We start from the raw sequence: 19,163 nt of genomic DNA, 5'->3' as shown, positions 1-19,163 counted from the left end.
AATCTTTCGATCAAATTTCCTATCTTTCTTTATTTCTTTCTCTGTCTCTTATAATTTCCTTCCATCTATGATCATGAAAGATACGACACAAAGGATGAAAAATGACGGTCACATGAAAGTGACCACAAAAGTCTTTTGTTCGTGTGCGTGCGTGCATCGCGTGTGTTCCTACTCTGCATGCGTGCGTGCCCTTTGAAACGATGCATTTGTGATAACGCTCGTCGATTGTCAACGAATTACTCAAACGTTATAAATCGATGATGAATCGGTGTTTCTCCTCGTTAGAGCTCCCTTCGAAAAAGAAATTCTCCTTTGGCGAACTTCGATTGGACGAAAGAAGATACAACGACATCAGTATTTTTCTGATCTCCGAAGAAATATATATCAATAAGAGAAAGGTAAGTCCATCCATCATTTTATTTCGTTGTAATTATTCGTTGAAATTTTATTCTCCTCTTTATCATTCTCAAGGGAAACATTGGGAGGAAAAAAAATAAAATAAAATAAGATATATAAAATAAAATGAAATATATATATATATAAAAAATAAAAAGAAATTGCTTACGTCACTAAGAGAGCTTGATCGTTAGAGTCGATATATATTATCTATTTGAATATTCATATATTACCGTTAGAATGTCTAACGGTGTCAATCCTCTTTGTTATTCATGACGCATATATTAGATTCGAACGCAGTAAGCTAGTAAGAAAGAAAGAAAGGTCGTTGAATCCGTTTGTTAGTATTATTACGTTAACGTATCTAACCTAACCTTTAAAATCCTCAAACCCCTGGACTGCGTCGTTGCGGATATAGATGAATGTTACGACACCTCGCGTATGTTTCTGGTAACTATTTTTTTTTTTTATTTCGTTTTTTTAGTTCATTTCATTTTATTTTTATTTTTATTTTTATTTTTATTTACGTTCTTCCTTTTTTTCTTTTTAAATCGATTAGTACCGACTATTAAAAATGGTGGAAAAGTTAACAAAAAAAAAAGACAATTCGAATTAAATTAATCGATCGATTACGAAAAAGAAAATCTCGATTAATTTTTTTCCTTCAAAATTCATTTTAAATATAAACAAAAAGAAAAAAGAAAAAAAAGAATTGAATTTCAACCTATGGAAAATTATAAAACGTTTCGAAATTAAATTTCTATAGAGGAAGAAAGAAAAAATAAATAAATATGAAAAATATAAAAAGAAATAAAAAAAAAAATGAATAAATAAACGAAGAGAAAAACAGTGAAATTCGATTTGGTTTTGTGCGAATCGAAACGGTTCGATGAGTTTGAGATACTACATACGTCTATATATATATACAAAATGTTTCATCGATGTCTTGTAATTCGAGAAAAATATATACATACACTGTAGTGAAATTTGTGAAATCCAGTAAGAAAGCGATTTAATTCTTCGATCGAAGTAAAAGGTAGATTCTTAAATCGCAGTAACCATTAAATGGCTTCTCCATGGTCATTTCCTTAAATGGTAATAACTCTGCCTTTCGACTAGTCTCTTTTCCATCCAATGTTGTTACACATATACACACACATAAGGATTTATACATATATATAATCTTCAAAAAAAAAAAATTCTATCGGAAAAGAAAACAAATTTAAAAATCATCAAATTATATTATATATGTATATATTTCTCGATAAGGCGACACCAATTTCGTCACGTACAACTAAGTGAGACCATAAAAACTAATCGAAAACGAAGAGAGGAGTAGGAGAGAAATTCGCGGCCCTATTCCATTGGCGATTTAAAAATGACCGGAGCGAGCTCGTCACGTGACTCCCAATCTGTCATCGTCAGCTGATCGTGACGTGTTGGGGGGGTCTTATCGATGATCGAGGCGAAACTGAACGTTTCTGCGATATATATCGCTTCTTCTCTCTCTTACTCACTCAATACTCTTCGATCAGGGAATATATACTCGATTGAGCACATATATATATATACACATATACCGTATACACCAAATGTACATATACTATGTACACACATATATAGATACATATAATACATACACATACGTAAGTATTGATCTGGTGTATGTATATAGAAAAAAAAAAGAAATAATAATAAAAATGGAAAAATGGTCTCTCTCTCTTTCTCTCTCTCTTTCTACGTTACTCAAGTCACGTTTTGATTTCTAATTTAACGTTAGAAGGCGCTTGCTCACGCTCTTTTAACTCTCCCCTCTCTCTTTCTCTTTCTCTCTACTCTTTCTCTCTGTTTGTCTGGTTTGTCTCTCTTTCTCGCACGGTCTTCGGTGCACCAGCTGATCGCTACGTCACGCCTCCGAGTCACTGTGGTGTTTGGGTCATTGCACTCTGCTAAGCCAGCGCGTTCTCTTCCATCCTACTCTAATTGTAAGCACGTTTTCTTTGTACCCTCTCTCTACACACACAACACATACACACGATAACCACCGTTTCTCGTTTAAGATTTCTTATCCTTTTCTTTTTTTTTCCTTTTTATTTTTCTATTTCTCTCTCTCTCTCTCTTCTTTTCTCTTTCTCTTTCTCACTGTCTGTCTCGTTCCCTTCCCTTTTTGTTTCTCACGCATATATGTATACACGTACATATGTAAACACATAGGACCCTTTACAGGTATAGCGTCTAAAGGTATAGCGACTGTAAGGTATTTTTTTTTCTTTCTTTTTCTTTTTTTTTTTTTTTTTTTTTTTTTTCCATCGGACAAGTCCCTCTGACTCACGATCAGTGTTGCACTTGACGATCGAATTGGAACAAGGCGAGAAACGCGGATCCAAGATCGGGCACGAGGCAAACGTGTCGTTGTATATTAATATATAAGTATGTATACACACGTGTATGTATATATGTTATATATATATATATATATACTACGTATATATGATTATACAACGTATAATAGTGTATATTGGTTTGTCAAATTTATTTTTTTTTATTTATATATATATTTTTTTTTTTAAATATCTTGGATTCTTCTCAACTTTCGAATTTCGAATTATATAATGTTTTTTTTTTTAGTATTTTTTTCTCTTCTTTCTTTGTTTTTTTTTTTTTGCTTTTTTTTTCTTTCCCCCCCGAAGATCCACAATTTAGAGTTCCTTCTGTGATAACATGACGTGAAAAAAAAAAAAAGAAAATTAATTGATCAATTAAGAAAATTTTGAAAGTTTTACAAATAAAACGGACGATTTTTGGTTAAATTAATTGTTTTTTTTTTTTCTTTTTTTCTTTTTTTATATGATAACATTGTTTGGTTTCTTTTGAAGATCTTCGTGTTACAATATTGACAACGATAAAAAGTATTTATCACATTTCAAAGGTCCTTTAGGTTATTTATAGTTTCGATTTGAAACTGTTTTTTTACTTTGTTTTGTTTTGTTTTTTTTTTGTTTTTTTTTTTGTTTTTTTTTTTTTTTAACGCCACGTAACTTTGAAATCATTAGGTTAGATAATCTATATTTTTGAACTCTATTATCTGATTGTATGGTATCAATCTTAATCGTTATTTCGTATCAAAAGTTTTTAATATTTTTTTTTTTTTTTTTTTTGGAATACAAATTATATCAGGATTGCGTCAGGTTTGCGTTAGGGTTGCGTCAGGTTGCAGGCTTTCAAAAAAAATATCTATGAAAAAAAAAAAACAAATGATATGACTTTTTCATTTGATATCGTGTCATTCTAATAATAACAAAACGAATAATACATACGGATCTTGATTTATATTTCTTGATACAAAACGATAATTTACAAGGACGTTAAAATACAAGGACAAATGTAAATAAGAAAAAAAGAATTTTCTCTCTCTCTCTCTCTCTCTCTCCTTCTCTTTCTATCTCTATCTCTATTTCTCGTTTTCTCTCGCATCTCTTTTCTCATAAAAATGATTTTGTCGAAAATAAAGATCAATTTTTCGACTAAGATAATTTGTTTTTGGATGGTTGCCTAGTTTTATAGAACGATCTCTCGTACATAGAAATCCTGGCGTATTCTTCGATTCTCAGTGACGTCACTCTCTCTATTTTATTTTTGTTACCCGATAGAAGTATTTACGTAAGAGAAGACCGCGTAAGTAACTCTCGAATGTATTCTTCCTTAAAGTCCTTGACACGCGGCCGATAGTAACGTATAGAATCGTAGCGTTATCACGTATATAATTTCTTTTCGTAGTGTGAAAAAGAAATAATCGTTTTTTTTTCCGACTAAACAAAAAAAAAAAAAAGAGAGAGCTTAAACTTTCTTCATTTATTATCATCGTGAAATTGAAATAAGAAAAAAAAAATAGGTATAAGTAACATACAAGTACAAGTGCAAAAACATATTAATATTTAAAAAAAAAAAAAAAAAAAAAAAAAAAAAAAAAAAAAAAAAAAAGTTATAATTTAATTTCCCTTCATATAATTTTATATAATTTATTTCTTTTTTTTTTTTTTTTTTTTTTTTTTTTGCTAGACACGGGTTCGAAAAATTTAGTTAAAAAGATTTAATTAAAAACCGTTGTCGCGTCATCTGTCATTCAAGGATGTAAAATATACAAAAAAGAAGAGAAGAGGGAGGGAAAAAAAAGAAATTGCTTCATAGAATTCACAATAAATGGAAAAAAAAAAAAAAAAAAAAAAAAAAAAAAAAAAAAAAAATAATTGTCATTTTAAAAACCAATTTATTTTTCATATATTTTTCTCTTTTTATCTCTCTCTCTCTCTCTCTCTCTCTCTCTCTCTCTCTCTCTCTCTCTCTCTCTCTCTCTCATTTTTTCTTTCTTTTTTTTTTCTTTTTTGTTTTGTTAATAAAAGGGTTCGCGCACTCTATAAAAATTCGTTAAGTTGGAAATAAGCCAGGAACATAAAATGTGACGACGAGGTACCAAATAGAGAATATGAAGAAAGGGGATGAAAATAAGGGGAGATGTTTCTTGGGTTAGAGCGAAGTAATGCGACCCTGTTGGATCGATGCTCGGTTGGCAACAGGAGGGTGCCATGGAATCTCCTGATATACCGGACAAGGACATTCTCCGTGTGACACCCTTTTCTATTTTACACTCACAAAGGCGAAATGGTCCGGTCCTTAACATCGGAATGAAATCGATATTTTCCGCAGCTGTGCAAAAGATATATCGTATTAATTGTTGTTCCTATCTTTCTCTCACACATATTTCATACATGTATACATATTTTCAATATGTATAAAGTTACGTATATACATGCGTAAATATATATAATATGTGTGTACACATAATAATAATAATAATAATAATAATAATAATAATAATAATAATAATAATAATAATAATAATAATAATAATAATAATATATAGTATACACATAAATAAATAAATGAAAAGAAATATATATATATACATATTTATATATAAATATGTAATTTTGGATTTTCATACGTATTACGTGACGTTATATAGATAATTAATAATCGAATTGTAAAATAAAATTTCAATAGAAAAAAGGAAAAGTATCGACAGTATTAAAACGATATGATCAATAAATTGTACGTTCTATTTTTTGTTTGTCTTTGTTCTTTTTTTTTCTTTCTTTCTTTTTTCCCCCTTTTATTTTTCTTCTTTTTTTTTCTTTTCTCTTTTTTTATTTTTCTTTCTTTATTTTTTTTTTTTTTTTTTTTTTTTTTATATAAATGTCGCACGATTTTTTCTCCCGGTTCGTTTCTTCGAGCTTATCCCTCTTCGTGTCTCCGACCGAAGGAAAATCTATTCGGTGTAGCGTAGCGAGAGTGTTCGAAAGGGCGAGTAATGAGCGCAAAAATAGAGGAGAGAGAGTGAGAGAGAGAAATCGCAGGTTGGGGTGGAAGTTTGTTGGGTGGAATAGGAGGAGGAGGAGGAGGAGGGATTATACACCTGTGTACTTGGGATTCTCGACCTCATGACGTCATAATCCTCATTAGAATAATTAAAAATGCCGCACGCTAATTACGATGCTGCTCTCTCGGAGCACGTTCGTTTTTCTAATTTATTATTATTATTATTATTATTATTATTATTATTATTATTATTATTATTATTATTATTATTTTCTCCTTTTCTTTTCAACTTTTTTCCTTTTTATTTTTCTCTTTTTCTTTTCTTGATTTTTTTTTTCTTTTTTCCTTTCCTTTGTTACCCCCTCTCGCTTACTTCATTCATATCCCATTTTTCTCGCGCTATTGTCTTTTAACAATTTTAACCTGCCCCTTAACTCGAAAGAATAAATTGCAGTATTTCATTTCTTTTTAAATAAAAATTGTTACATAGACGTATATAATGTTAATACTTAATATATAATCGATTGTAAATTTATTATAACATTTATTATATAATTATATAATAATTATACGATCGATTATGTGTTATGTATTATAATTTCAAATAATAAAAATAATTTATGTAATTTTATATAGATACATTCGTTTATATAAACTATTATGAATAATAAAATATGAAAGATATTCTATATCATTAAAAATTTCAAAAAATGCTTTATTTCAATATATTTAAGAACTAAACGTATTAAATATAGTTAGGTATATATATATATATATATATATATATATATATATAACTTAATACATAAGTATATAAGATTACAGAAACATAAGGTACTCCAAGCAACCCCTCTATATATATATTTATATATATATATAGATATATGTTTCTACTCACCCCATTTCTAACTACCATTCTTCTCAATATATTCTTTATCTCGAAGGACCTCTTCACCTATCGACTAAACTCAGTATTGTGGATTTCTGATTTACACTCTTTCTTTCGTACCATCCTACCTACCTATGTACGTAATTACGCCATTTTCTTGTCGGGGTTTTTCCTGCCAATATTTTTCTTTCCCCTGGAGACATGCCAACGTACTATGGTAAGGGATAACGTCTCGTTTCTTTGAGTTTTTTTGTTCGTGTTGAATAACGAAGAAAAAAAGTGTATAGAGGCAAGGTCACCCTCAGAGTTCATAAGAGAATGATAACTTTTACGCTTCGACCCTTTGCGAAAATTTCTGGGGAAAGGATTCTTATATACCATAACTTTTACGTTATTCAATTTTTCTATAAATATGAACAAAAATTGTCTTATTATTGAGATTTAAGTTTCTTATTATTGTCGTTCTCCTCCTTTTTCTTCTTCTTCGTATTATTATTATTTTTTTTTTTTTTATTTTCTCATTTTCTCTATTTTTTTTTTTCTTTCTTTATTTATTTATTTCTTTTTTCACGCAATTTTGGCATGCAATTCGATGCTTAAATTGACTATTACGTACATGATATATAGAAAAGACGTACTTTGATATAGGTGCTCAATACACATATACATAAGCGAGGTCGAAACATAGCAATTCGTTTGGAGGTGTGAAGCATTGGGAAATCCATGCTATTAAAGAGACCAGTAAAATATCTTTGCCGACGAATCGTCGACCACCCACGCGGAATTCGGATTCTGACCTTTCTCAGTGGGGTGCATGAAACGTGGGAGGAGATTTTTGTATAGAAGGAAAAGGAAAGATAGAAAGAGAGAAAGATACAGAGAGAGGGAGGGAGAGAAAGAGAGAGAGAAAATAAGAGAAGGATAGAGAAGAGAAAGAGACGAAGAACATGCGATGAACACGAGAGATTCGAGCCTGTACCAAAAATAAATATCTCCATGTATATAAAGAAAACTTAAAAATTTTTCTTATTTATTCTAACTACGTCAGAGGAATGTTCTTTCTACGATATCGATGATATATAGATATTTCCTTTTTACTCTTATCAAGTAGTAATGACCTGTACTATTTATAATCGGCAACATCCTTTCTTAGACTTTAACCTCTGGGTAACCTTTAACATTAACAATATATTCATTATATTAAAAATATAATGAATATCAAAAGAATTAATATAATATAGTATGTAATAAATTATTAATATGGTTATTAGTATATTTATTATACTTGTATAATAATATTAGTATGGTATAATTATGTCATACTGTAATTTCGTAATGTTACGTTATGATGCAAAAAAAAAAATATATATATATATATATAAGATAAAAAAAAATAAATAAATAAAAAATACGTAGCAAAAGAAAAAAAAGAAAAAATCCAATGGAAAAAAAACAAACGTGAAATTATACAATGATATCGCGACAAAAGTGAACCTTTGTCTCGCGATATTTTTGTTTTAAAAGTCATTCGAATGACTCACTTGGATTGATTTCTTAATATATATATATATATATATATCTTCAATTGAGAATTTCTCGTTGGAAAGCCAACAAATGAATTGTTTTGGTTCAGCGTTCCTTGCAGTTCGCATTCCACATATCATCTTCTCGTACGATTTTTTTTTTCCTAGTCTCCTCCTCCTTCTCCTTTTTCTGGTTCTGTTGCTAATGCTGATGCTGATGTTGATGCTGATGCTGATACTGATGCTGATGCTGATGCTGATACTGATGGCGTCGTCAACAGCCGAAACAGTCATGCATAGGACGAGCCGATCGTGAGGCGTCATCGTTTTCGTACGTCTCTCGACGACGCACCTCTCTTTAACCGTTTAAATATAAATCCCGGCACAGAAGTGGCCAGCTTCCAGTTGAGGCGTCGCGACGCTAGCGTAAGCTTTAGAACGAAGTTACCCAGGGCAATTTTCTCGATTTGATTATACATATACGTATAAGGTACAGGATCGGATTGGATCGGATCGATTTCGAGTGGTGAATCACTTCTTCCTCTTGTTTTCTTTTTCCTTTGTTTTTCTTTTTTACAAAAGAGACTCAACAGCAAAGCCAGGATTCAACAATCCCATGGTGTTGTATTGTTTTCGAGATTTAATCTGAAAACGATTTCTTTGGATTGTTTTTTTTTTTGTTTTTTTCTTTTTTCTTTTTTTACTTTTTATCGAATCCTTTACGAGATCGAGAAACAATAGTGATTCGAATAATCTGCAGGAAGGAGATTAAGTTCGTTAGAGAACAAGAAAAAATAAATAAATAAAAAGAACTTCATAGTTCGATAACGTCATAGTGAAAAGAAAATCACTTTGTTGGTCGAGTGACTATCCTTGTGACTATCGTCGAATGCTTATATTCTAATAATCCGCAAGAATTTCGATTTCGTTCGAAAGAAAAAAAAAAAAAAAGAAAAAATAAAAGATTGACAAGTTCGAAGTGAAAATAATATCGTTTTGACGATCCCAATGATTATATCACATTGTGACTATATTGATCTGTTATTTGTGAACTTTACATAAAATAAATCACTGTGGAAAGAAAATTGAGATTATGAGAGAGAAGGAGCAGAAGTAAACAAAAAAAAAGAGAGAAAAAAAAATTGTGAGCGAATAACATTCGAATGAAAAAGGAATATCACTTTGATCGTATACCAACAAGTAATAATATCCTCGTGACTGTCAAGAGTCCTTCCAGAATTTCATATAAAATAATCTCTAAAAAAGGAAATTGAGTTTATTGGATAAAGGGGAAAAAAAAAAACAAGAAAAAAGAAAGTAAGAGCTTCACCAGGATAAAATTTGTAATTAAAAAATAACATCGATTATAGCGAAACAACAAATAACAAAACATCCTCGTTGACTGTCGACGTGTGATCGATTCGAGAATATAAAGTAAGCAATAAATTAAAATAACAAAACGTATTATGTCCTCGAGAGTGAAACAGCAGATCCGCATAACCATCTTCTTCGAGAACGGCGTGGTCGTGATTTACATTTAAAGAAAATAAATAAATAAAAGGACAAAAAATTATTAATAAAAAAAAAAGAGGAAAAAAAAGAAAAAAAAACAATATAAGGCGGATGAATAAAAGGAGGAGGAGAAAGAAGAGGGGGAAGGTAAAAGAGTCCAAGAGTCGAGGATAAAAGGCACGCACAGTAGTAGACACACGCACACATATACACACGTACACATTCCTTCTTCAGTTTCGAATATACAAACATACATAAATAAATTCATTGTAGTTGTTGGGACTCTTACGAGGACAAGTTCAATTGATACGCTTGGATTGTCGTCGTCGGTTGCGATTGCTTTTGCTCGGCCATAGATCCTCGTCAATGTTGTTTTACCCCTGACGTTACGAAACGAGTAAGAAAGGAAAACGAGATAAGGGGATATTTCGTAGTTGTGTCATTGCAATCGAAGACGGAGACAACGGCTTGTTGTACTGCAGTGGAAGAAGAAAAAGAAGAAGGAGACGAAAAAGAAGAAAGAAATAAAAAGGATAAAATAAAGGACGGGGGTGGAGAAGAGTGAAGGGAAAAACAAGAGGGAATAGAAAAGGTTAAAAGAAAAGAAAACAAAAAAAAACAGGCCAAAGTCTCGTTCTTTGTCCTGTTAATTCGAAGAAATAACGTTTGATTCGGTGTATTCGCTTAACCGGTCGGTCGTTCAACCAAAGAAAACTCTGAATAAAGAGAAATTCCTATAGAGATCTCCTATCGGGGAAAATTTATGGGGGAAATTAAACTCATTCGGTGGAAACTCACTTGGAGAAAATACGAATGAAAAATCGATCGGTAACATTGCACTGCAATTAGGTCGCGAGAGAAAGTGCTAATACTACTGCTGCTGTTACTACTACTACTACTATTGCTATTACTACTACTACTACCATTACTATTATTACATACGTTTGCACGTACGTACATGTATCGAGGGTTAAACGAGTAGCAACAACAGCAACTCAGCATCACCACCAGTAGCACTAGCAGCGGCAAGGTTTCCATGTCGTGTTGCTAAGCACAAAAAAAGGAGCTCAGAGAACCCAGCAACTCGTTATTAAATTGTTGTCGGAAAATTGTCCGTCGAATTGAAGCTCTTGATAAATTATTACGACTTTTTTTCTTTCTTTCTTTCTTTCCTTCTTTTTGACCTGATCCAATTTATCGTACTATTTCTACTCTCTTATGGATTAATAGAATTTAATTGCTAAATTATCAGATTTACAGGACAGTTTTTACTTAGATTTATATTTATATTCAAATAATATTTTTCTACGTCATAGGCGATATTTGCACGATATCATTTGTATTCTATTAATCTTTTTAAAGTTGTTTAAAATATCTTTGTTGAAAATTTTTATCAAAATTCTCAAGATGACGTGTTTCTTACCACCAAAAAATACTACACCGGTGGAGTTACCAACACCGACTCAGGTCTCTCGTAATTTTCATTTGCCGGTCTTCAAACGAGTTACTGTTGTCAACTCAGTATCCGTCGTTTTTCTTCCAGCTCCTTTGAAGATCGTGCCGAAATCCTGATAAAAAGGATCCTGTATGACTATCTATCTTTTTTGTCTTATCAACGAACGAATCGTATTTAACCCTCTATGACTTAATTTCTTTCTATCTTTTCTTTTCTTTTCTTTTTTTTTTTTTTTTTTTTTTCTTTTTGGTGTTCGTGTTTGCACAAAAATTATACTATACTATAGAAAAGATTTTGTGTTATAAAAAAATTATACTATATAAATAATATAGTATATTATAAGTGTGTGTTCAAATGACTTTTGAAATTGAATAACTTTTTAAAGATTATATGTATTTAAAAAAGAAGAAAAAAGGAACATTGAATGTTTTATATTAAATATAACAAAAATTTAATTTTATAAAATGTGATAATGATAATATTACAGTATAGTATAATTTTTGTTCCAATATAGTATATATAATGTTATTATTATAATAATTATTATTATTATTATTTTTATGAATAAATAATTTGATAATACAATTGATATTGTAAAAGCAAAAGAAAAGAATGGAAAAAAAAACATTTATAACATCGAATATTAAACGACAATTAATCTTTTAATGATAAAATGAAATCAAACTTTAAAAAAAAAAAATATATATATATATACATATAAAAATATATAATTATGTGATTTAAAAGTTATTACACAAAGTTATAGAGGGTTAATAAAATTATGATTAAATGTTTTAGTACAATAAAAATGGTATACGCTCTACATTTGTTTTCTTTGTCTTTTTTTCTTTCTATCTTTCGTTGTTTTTTTTTTTTTTTTTTTTTTTTTTTTCTTTTCGTGAGAGAGAGAGGGGAGAAAAGTATTTGAACTTTTATCGAAGAACTTTGTAAGAATTTTTTTATATGAAAATAAATATAATAACTATTCTGCATCATTTTGAGTTATATTTATTTTTAACTTAGATTCATCCGCTGTTACAATGTGTATAACACAATGCGGAAGAAGAAATGTTGAATTTTATTTTAAATCGGTCGCGCTTGTAATAATCATTTCGAAGGACAATTAGTTGGCTGTCTCATCGGTAAGTTATTTATTATTCACATATATATATATATGTATATATATATATGTGTGTGTGTGTATGTGTGTATGCATTTACTTTATAGCCTCATTGCAATTTTAAGCTATACAATGAGTCAAAAAGAAATATTTAAATAATATATACTTATATAAAATTGATAATAAGTCTTAGATTCTTAAAAGAGAAAAAACTCTTTGAATGTTTTAATAAATACAATAAAATTAGTGTATTAAATTAAATAAGAAATATTAGAATATTATACGTATTCTTTTGCCTTCTTTTTCTTTTTTATTTATTTATTTATTTATTTTATTTTAAATACAAATAAAAATTCAAAATGTATGTATTGATAAAAAAAAAAAAAGAAACAAAAGAGATTACAAGTATACAAGTGGTGTTTCAATAAAATCGAAGTTAAATTATGTATACATATGCTTAACGTGAAACAAAAAAAAAAAAAAAGAAGAAGAAAGAAGCAAAAAATTATTTGATAATAGAATCAAATCTTACTCATCGAAATTACTAATCTGAACGTGTAAACCCTTACATTGGTAATCACATATTTTTAATGAAAAACAAAATGCAAGCGATATAAAATTGTTGTTAATTTTAGACTATCATTTTATTTTCATTCGATTTAATGGTTCTATAGTAGTCTCGTCAAGGAGCAGGTTGATGCACCTCGTCCCCATCTGAAAATATCACAAACGTGTCCTCATTACGACAATTTCGTCGGAGGTTGGTTGGTTGGTTGGTTGGTTGGCTCATCAGTGAACTAGATAAACGACATTCTCAACGGTTGACTACCTTCAGGTCAACGTTAGAGAAACCATCATTTATACAAAATTATAATATGCACTTTTTCGCGCATAAATTTCTACTTGCATTTATCTTATAGTTAGATCGAGTCCAAACTCTTAAATCTTAAAAAAAAAAAAAATATAAAATTTATTTATTTTTTTATTTTTATTATATGATTTATACACAAATATATATATATATATATATATGTTTGTTGGTATAGTTTATTAATTAATATATTTGTATGTAAATTCATTTCTTTCGAAAGAAATGATTTACTCTACTCGCATTTTTATTTTTATATTATACCATGCCGGATACGTTGAGCAATTAGAACGAATTATATCTTGAATTTGATAAAAGATAAAAGAAGAAAATGTTCGTAGAGAAAAATTGGCAGGGAATGCATATGCTAATGTCTAATTTTTCTTCTATTATTTCATTTTATTCGTAAATGCAACGATGCATCAGAAAAATACAAGTGCATTTTTTTTTTTTTTTTTTTTTTTTTTTTTTTTAATGAGAATTTTATATTCTTGCAAATCTCTAGGCACCTCATTCCCGTCGAAAAATGTTATTAGTTCGCGTGATATTTTTTTCTTTTTTCTTTTTTTCAAAATGGCTGCCGATTGATTCGTGCAAATTGCTGCCAGCCATTTTTTTTTTTTTTTTTTATTAAAGTCTGAAAAAAATGAAAATGATTCAAAATGAACTAGATATTCGCGATCATATTTTTTCTCGGAAGAGCATTATAACATTTATACATATACATATATATATTTTTTTTTTAAATATCATATATTTTATTTATATATATATATATATATATATATATATATATATATATAAATTCATTTCGTACGAATTGACCTACATTATACGCGAACGCTTACATTCATTTTATTATATATAATTAAGTTAAAAAAAAAAGAAAGAAAGAAAAAAAGAGAACGAAAGAAAGAAGAAAAGGAGAAATGTGAAAACGAAAGATCGTGTTCGAAATAAGGAAAAAAGGAATGTGGGTCGGCCGCTAAGGATCCGCACACGTGAGAAAGATTGTTCTTAAAATATAAACGACCCCCTGACGGATGTAGATCATCCAAAGATATAAATCCACTTAGAGATAACGGCGTCTTGGTAACTGGTAACTCGTTGAGGAGCCTTCGCACAAGAAAAGAAAGAAAAAAAGGAAAAAAGAGGAAGATAAAAAAGAAGGATCGTTTCAAAATAGTAAGAGGAAGAGGAACAATGGACTCCTACGTATTTGGTATAATAAAGAAATGACGTTTATCGTATGGAAAAAAACAATACAAAAAGAAAGGAAGCAAAAAAAAAAAAGAAGAACAACAACGAACACATTCTATTCCTGTCATAATGCCATCATTGTTTCGTACAAAACACTCCACATATTGCTAGTTACTCCAATTAACGTATGAAAGGCGTCTCTGCGTAGAATTTAAAGAGGTCTTTCATTATTAATTGATACACCGTTTTAAGCCAAAGTCATTCGATTGTCATCGGATTTATATGTTTTCAAATTATATCTTATATCGATAAATAATAATTATTATTTATTATTCATATGATAAAGAAAAAAAAAATATATTATCAGTATAACATCGGTATAAGTAGTGTTATTACTAATATTATTAATATAATTATATACTATAGTATAATTATATAATACATCCAGTCATTGAACAAATGAAATTAAAAAAAAAAAAAAAAAGGAGAAAAAAAAATTACTTGACATTTATGTGATTAATTAATATCTAAAGAAATCTGATTTGTTTATGAATCCGAATCTAATATAATTAAAGTACAATTAAATTTTTTTTTCTTCTTTTTTTTTTCTTTTTTTTTTTTTTTTTTAATCTCGAAATAAAAAAAAAAATGAAAATAAATTAGTAACTACATTTGAAAAACATCCGATGCCTGAGTTAACTGTTAATCAGCCTCGTTGGAATTCTAACTATGTAGAAATGAACTGCAATGATCTTGACCTTGGCTACATAATACACACACACACACATACTATTTCATTGTACGACTTTGTTCGTCTTTTCCGTGTACGTGTATGTCTTTTCTAAAAGAAGTAGTTTAAATGGAGAAAATGTTATGTACTTACGTCGAATGTTCGTGTTTATCTAATACTGACTGAAAGTTTCTAACGAAAGCTAATATCATTATTCCATGATCATCTATGCATCAAACTGATGCAATCGATAATATAGGTTTCCATTTAAACAAAAAAAAATACAGTTGCATTTTTCCAGTGCATCAATTTACCAAAGTGCATAAAAATTATTTGCATATTATACATCGTCTGATAACATTTACTTTTTACCTATAACATTACACACACACACATACATAGTACATTATAGTACAATTATATTAATATAAATAATATCTATAACTTTTTCTTTTTTGCGTTATATAAGAAAATTAAAACGATTCGAGCTAACGTGTCGAGCTTACGTAAATCATTTTCAATTATATTTCGCGAATATACAAATGCGTCGTTCGATTGGTTTAACATTTTGCACTTTTTATATAAATGTAAAAATTATATATATATACAAAAAAAAAGAAAAAAAAAAAGAAAGAAAAAAGAAGAAACGTATCGAATAACTTGGTGTCATGTTCGTGTGCAAATCATCGTTCGAATAAAGAGAGCTAGAGATAGAAAAAGAAAGATAGCTAGAGAGAGAAAGAGAGCAGCATTGAGGACGGTCGATTATGTAATTGCACCGACATTGGTAACGATCATCGAATTACCTGCGTAATCGTTCGTAGTTTTATAGGTCGTCGTAGTAGTCCATCGTTTATTCGATAGCAGTATATAATCGTCAACGACAGTTCAGAATACACGTCAAATTATAATCTTTCCATTATTTTGTTATTATTTCTTTTGTTATTATTTTTTATATAATTTTCCAAATTATCAAAATTCATCAAGAATAATCATTAAATTATTCGAAACATACAGGGTGAGTCATTTCAATTACATTCGATAATTTTAATCATTTCAAGTATGTACTGTTGATTTTGTTCTACCCCGAAAAAAAAAAAAAAAAAAGAAAAAATAATAAATAAATAAATGAAAGAAAGAAAAAGATAGGCATTAGAAACGATTTTGTATTATATTTGTCCTTAAATTAAATCATTACGAAAGTCAATCATTTAGAGTTAGTATTTTTGATTTGATTAAAAGATAAAAGGATGAAGGAAAAAAGACGATATTTTAGACATTGGACATAATTCTTTTCCATTATCTTTATTCTTGAAAGGAGTTCATCAATCTTTTTACAAACGAAAAATATATTTCAAATTGAAGTATATAAATTGATCACACTTTTTACTGATATATGTGTAGACATCATCATCATTATTTTGCTATTGTTATAACAAGTCTTCAGTAAGAAGACGTATAATAAGACTTTCAGGCATTAAAAACAATTTCGTTATCATCATTGTGCTTCAAAGGAATTAATAAATTTTTACAAACAAGAAATATATTTCAGGCATAGATATAAATCAGTCACCCTACATAATTAAAACTCTTATTTATAACTTCCACATCTCTTACCAATATACACATTATTATTATTATCATTATTATTATTATTATTATTATTGTTGTTGCTATTATTATTTAACAAGCGTTGAGTGAAAAGACGAACAATAAGAAATTGTTTGAATTAACAGTCGTTAAATTGGTTACTTCCTCCAGGGTCATTTAAGATCAGCTGACCAATTCTCTCTCCGATGAGAGTTTCATTCTCTTGTCGTTCTTCTATTTGTTCATGGTAAGCGTGACAACGCGTTTAAAGCGCGAAAATAGAGTTCTACGCGGGGCATTCGCGCGAGCCTCTCCTCTTCTCCTTCACCTCCTTCACCATCTCCTCCTGCTCCTCCTTCACCTCCTGCCGATCTTCATTTGGCCAGTGTGTCGTGTGTTAGTAGTGTTGTACGTAGCAAGGCCTGCCAGATCACGGGTTACGCGTTTAGTCTTTGACTGGAGGCATCCGCGTTAACATAGTCCAGCGTGCTTGCTCGCTTACTGGCACAATACTTAACATCCGATCGAATGATGATCGATCTAACGATTATCATATAATATTTTAATTTATTGGCATATCTATGGGGATTATATATATTTCATGAAGAAAAAAAGAACAAAAGAAAAAAAAAGAGGAAAGAAAAAAGTGACGTCGAAAAGTAACGTTATCATGAAAGTTACTAGTGTGTACTATAGGGGAATAAAAAATTAAAAAAAGAGAGGGAGAGAGAAATTTCTTCTTCCTCCTCTTTTAATCATCGATTACACTATGTAATCATCATCTCGTGTTATATACAATTCTTGAAGAATTGTTGATATATATATATACGTGTTGTCTATTCTATGCTTATATTTCGACGATAAAACGAACAAGCTCTTTTTAAACTTTGTAAACGTCTTCTTTACTTCGTAAGCATCTTATATCTTTAATTTATGATAATTAATTTCTTGTTGTTTCATTTGATTAGTAATTTATTTTATTTTTTTTTTTTTCTTTCTATTACAGTTCATCGAATCGGCTGATCGACCGACGATTTGGAAGTTTCTATCGTGGAGAACGACAATTTTTTCATCACACGAGAGACAGAGAAAGAGAGAGAGAGAGACAAAGAAAGAAAGATATAAAAAAATAGAGATATATGTCATAATTTAAAAAAAAAATAAATAGTAATAAAAAAATGGAGATCGAAAACAAACACTTGTTGATAACAAGAACGAAAAGGATCGATAATAATATCGATGAAGATCTTCAAATCATAGCACTCCGTAGAAAGATAATACATTTGATGAACTGGGCACAGCGTTTCGTTGATAGGCTTCCTGTTCGAATGACTTTGAGCAATTTGGGGATATTGGCAGTTTTCCTTGCCATTGTTTTACCGAAATCCTTAACTTACATACTTTTGTATCCAATTTTCAGATTAGTCTTTGGTACTTTATATCCGGCCTATGCCTCCTACAAAGCAGTAAGAACGCAAAATGTTAAGGAATATGTAAGTATTATTCTAAACTATCATTTAATCATCGTCTTGATCAGATCAGATCGTTCAAGAATTTCTTTCTTTTTTTCATTTTTTTTTTTTCTGTTTTGTTAAAAATTGTCTTGATGTTCGGCATTTTTTTTTAGGTCAAATGGATGATGTACTGGATCGTATTCGCTCTTTTTACTTGTGCTGAGACATTCACGGACGTTTTCTTCAGTTTTTGGTAAGACACACACACACGCATCAAGTAGCTATCATATTTCTAAAGAGAGAAATTTTTCGATGAATTACGGAGTGAATGTAAGGGTGAAAAGGAAGGAGGGATGGCAGGATTGGAAAGACCATGAGGAAAATAACAGAGCCCGTCTGGGAGAATTATTTTGTATAGAACGAATTCGATATCGTCGAATTTCTGAAGGCGCCACAGGATCGCGTCAACGAGGCCAATAAACCGAGACAGACCGCGTGGTCCATACACTTGGTATACACCAGGGAATTTCGAAAGTCTAATTTCGGACGAGATAGATATTGGCTTACATGCACTTCTGAGGATTCAGCCCTCCTCTCTCTATCTCTCTTTCTCTCTCTCTCTTTCTCTCTCTATCTATTCCTTTTACTCTTTTACTTTCTTTGTTTTTCTATTTGTGTTCTCTCTCTCTCTCTTTCTTTCTCTCTCTCTCCCTTAGTCTTTCTCTCCTTCTCATGCCAGATCTCTCTTCATGCTCGAATTACAAGCAAAAAGGAAGCTAAAACCCGCGTCTATTCTGGCGTCTGGTTTTATAAACGTTTTGCACTTTGCTCTCTCTCTCTCTCTCCCTCTCCCTCTTTCTCCCTACCCCCTCTTTTTTTTCCACTCGTGTGACTTTCTCTCCGTTTAGTTTTTTTCCTCCGCGTCTTGTAAAAATATAATAACCCAAGATTATTTTCCTTTTTACCACTTTTGTGTTAATAAACATTTGTTCCTTTTCCTTTCTTTCTCTTTTTTTTTTCTTTTTTCTTTTTTTTTCCTGATAGTTCAA

General features: G+C 30.0%; 1 protein-coding gene across 8 annotated transcripts in view; it reads left to right on the top strand.

The window, feature by feature from the left end:
- The window catches only part of LOC118442541 (receptor expression-enhancing protein 4), a 29,643-nt gene that overhangs the window by 415 nt on the left and 10,065 nt on the right, over positions 1 to 19,163 (top strand). The window contains exons 1-3 of one of the 8 annotated variants that reach the window (XM_085663777.1): positions 1 to 398; positions 17,667 to 18,153; positions 18,288 to 18,367. The exon at positions 1 to 398 is cut by the window's left edge and continues 96 nt beyond it. In XM_085663777.1, coding sequence (XP_085519903.1) covers positions 17,839 to 18,153; positions 18,288 to 18,367 — 395 coding nt within the window. In that variant the 5' untranslated portion in view covers positions 1 to 398; positions 17,667 to 17,838. Of the gene's footprint in view, positions 399 to 15,930; positions 16,089 to 16,999; positions 17,570 to 17,666; positions 18,154 to 18,287; positions 18,368 to 19,163 lie in introns of those variants that run through there. The other 7 variants (XM_085663776.1, XM_085663779.1, XM_085663778.1 and 4 more) reach the window with 7 other exon arrangements.

The sequence above is a fragment of the Vespa mandarinia genome, chromosome 24 (genome assembly GCF_050613455.1).
Source record: "Vespa mandarinia isolate Hongniang chromosome 24, ASM5061345v1, whole genome shotgun sequence".
Lineage (NCBI taxonomy): Eukaryota > Metazoa > Arthropoda > Insecta > Hymenoptera > Vespidae > Vespa > Vespa mandarinia.
Note: the sequence above shows the minus strand (reverse complement) of the source record. Positions and strands in the feature narration are given on the sequence as shown.